At 42.2% G+C, this 2,497-nt stretch overlaps 1 protein-coding gene across 2 annotated transcripts in view; it reads right to left on the bottom strand.

Annotated features, from left to right (window-relative positions):
* The window catches only part of LOC109843057 (brassinosteroid LRR receptor kinase BRL1-like), a 4,501-nt gene extending 2,034 nt beyond the window's left edge, over positions 1-2,467 (bottom strand). The window contains exons 1-2 of one of the 2 annotated variants that reach the window (XM_020411989.1): positions 2,328-2,467; positions 1-1,846 (exon numbers count right to left, since the gene is read on the bottom strand). The exon at positions 1-1,846 is cut by the window's left edge and continues 2,034 nt beyond it. In XM_020411989.1, the coding sequence (XP_020267578.1) occupies positions 1-1,756 (1,756 nt within the window). In that variant the 5' untranslated portion in view covers positions 1,757-1,846; positions 2,328-2,467. The other variant, XM_020411990.1, reaches the window with a different exon arrangement.

The following is a 2,497-nucleotide window of genomic DNA, read 5'->3' as shown; positions in this document are numbered from 1 at the left end:
TCAGGCTCCGGCACTGGCCAAGCCCCTGTGGAATCAATCCAGATAAATTGTTGCTACCCAATTGGAGGATGGCGAGTTTCTTGAGATTTCCAATGTTTTCAGGGATCTCTCCAGTGAGTTTGTTGCCAGAGAGCGATACCCAGATCAGTTCTGTACAGTTGGTGATTGACTGAGGAATTGCGCCAGACAAATTGTTGTAGCTGAGGATAAGGGTTTCGAAATTAGTAACACTGCATAAGTTTTCGGGGATTTTCCCAGTGAGACTGTTAGCCCATATTACCAAGTCTAGGAGTTTTGGGAGTGCCCAGATTTCTGTAGGGATCGGGCCAGTCAGGTTGTTGAAGCTAAAATCAATTGATTTGAGGTTTGTGCACTCACCAAGCTCCGATGGAATCTGACCAGAGATAAAGTTGCCAGGAAACATGAGTTTGCTAAGAGAAGGAAGTGACTTACAGAGTCCAAACCCTGTTGGTATATCGCCATGAAACTCATTCGAGCTCAGATCAACCACTTGAAGATAAGTACAGTTGGTCAATGCCTTAAGAGGAAGAGAACCAGTGAGATTGTTGAAAGGGAGGTAAAGATACTTCAACGACTGAATAGTACTGATCACCCCTTCGACGAACCCTCCAGAGAGTAGGTTATGGCCGAGGTCTAAACTTTCAAGAGAGCGACAACCTTTAAAACTCATCGGAAGTTCGCCAAGGAGATGATTCTCCGATAAGTCAAGCTCGATCAAGGTCCCACAAGTCTGGCCCAATTCAGTCGGTATTTGGCCAGAAAACTCGTTGTTGGCCAAAAAGACATGCTTCAAGTTCCCAAAACTAGCCCAGAATCTAGGGAGAGGACCACTGAGATTGTTGTTAGATAATCCAATGCTCTCGATCATCTTGCAGTTAGCCAGGCTCATTGGTAGGCCAGTCCCGTTGAGCCGATTCGATGAAATGTCGAAGGCCCTCAATCCCTTGCAGATCCCAAAATCAAATTTTGAGAAATCTCCTGTAAAATTGTTATGGGAGAGGTCCAGTTGTATTACAGATGCTGGCATTTTCGACACAAATTCAGCGGGAACCTCGCCAGAGATGAGATTGTAGGATAAATCAACAACTGTGAGATTGACACAGGCGGGAGATATAAACCCCGGCAGCCTACCAGTGAACTTGTTATCGGATAGATTGAGGTAACTTATGCTCCGGCAGCTCGACAGAAAAGAGGTTATCAACGCGTTATCCGATATCTGATTGAGAGACAAGTCCAGTCCTTGAAGAGAATCACCAAGAGCGAAAACACCACCAGAGATTGAATTCCTGGACAAATTCAGCGATACAAGGTCGCGACAGGAGGCCAAGAAGTTTCCTGGGATGGACTCTGAGAAGTTGTTGGATGAAATGTCGACAGTCTGAAATCTGCAGTTGGAGGATGATGACGATGAAGAGAGATTGCCAGAGAAATAGTTGCCGTGGAGATTGAGGTCTCTAAGCTCCGGCAAGGCCATTAGGCTGTCGAGGTTTAATAGGCCCACAAGGCCCATGCTGCTGAGATTCAGGCCGTGAACTGGACCGTTGGGCTCGGAGCAGATTACGCCGGCCCAAGAACAAAGAGCAGTTGCGTTGCTCCAGTTGTTTAAGGACCCATTTGGATCAGTTTTGACTGATGATTGCTTGAATTGGAGGAGAGCTGAAGCTTCATCTATTTGAGCAGAGGATGAGGACAGAAGAAGCAACAGTAGGAAGCAAGAAAAATTGAAGGTTTCCATTTTCCCCCCTCAAAATCACCGCTCCTCACATTGCAGACTAGGCTTTATTTAGTGATGATGATGAAGAAATCTGAACTGGATGAGCATAATCTGTAGATGAGCACGAAATACCCAGATCAGAACTCAGCTCTTTTGAGAAATAAAGTACGGAAATTTATGGGTTTTCAGCAACAAACATGCTTCCAAATGAATAAAAGCAAAAAACATATCAAAACAGAATAATATCTAAAATATTGCATGCTAAAAAAGGTTTTTTTTTTGTAGAAAGATGGAATTCATTTTGCTAATATCTCAAAATCCTGCAAATTAGAGATGAAAGCAAAAGCAACCCTTATTAAAACACTGAATTTAAATGAAAAAAGCATTGGAAAGTGATTGGTTTGAATACAAAACTAACGTTTATGAGCTTTGATAAACCAATCAAATTGAATTTCATGAAAGAATATGATGAATTGGGCAACCCCTCTTTTGATGATATCTTCAATCAACAAAGACAACCCATATAAAAAAAATTGAATCTTTTGAAGAAACAAAGGTGGAGGAGTGATCGGTTTTGGGGGAAACGCCTGACCTTTGTAAGAAGTGGGTAGCTTCTCAAGCTTGAAGAAGAGAGGAAACCAAACAGAATAAGTTATTATAATAAGATGGGATGAAATTTTGAAATTGTTTTAGTTTTGGGTTTTGGGAGGGTTTGTTTGCTTCTTATACTTCAATTAAAGAAGAAATTACCACACAAGTATA

Source organism: Asparagus officinalis, chromosome 5 (genome assembly GCF_001876935.1).
Source record: "Asparagus officinalis chromosome 5, Aspof.V1, whole genome shotgun sequence".
Lineage (NCBI taxonomy): Eukaryota > Viridiplantae > Streptophyta > Magnoliopsida > Asparagales > Asparagaceae > Asparagus > Asparagus officinalis.
This window is presented reverse-complemented; position numbering and strand designations above follow the sequence as displayed.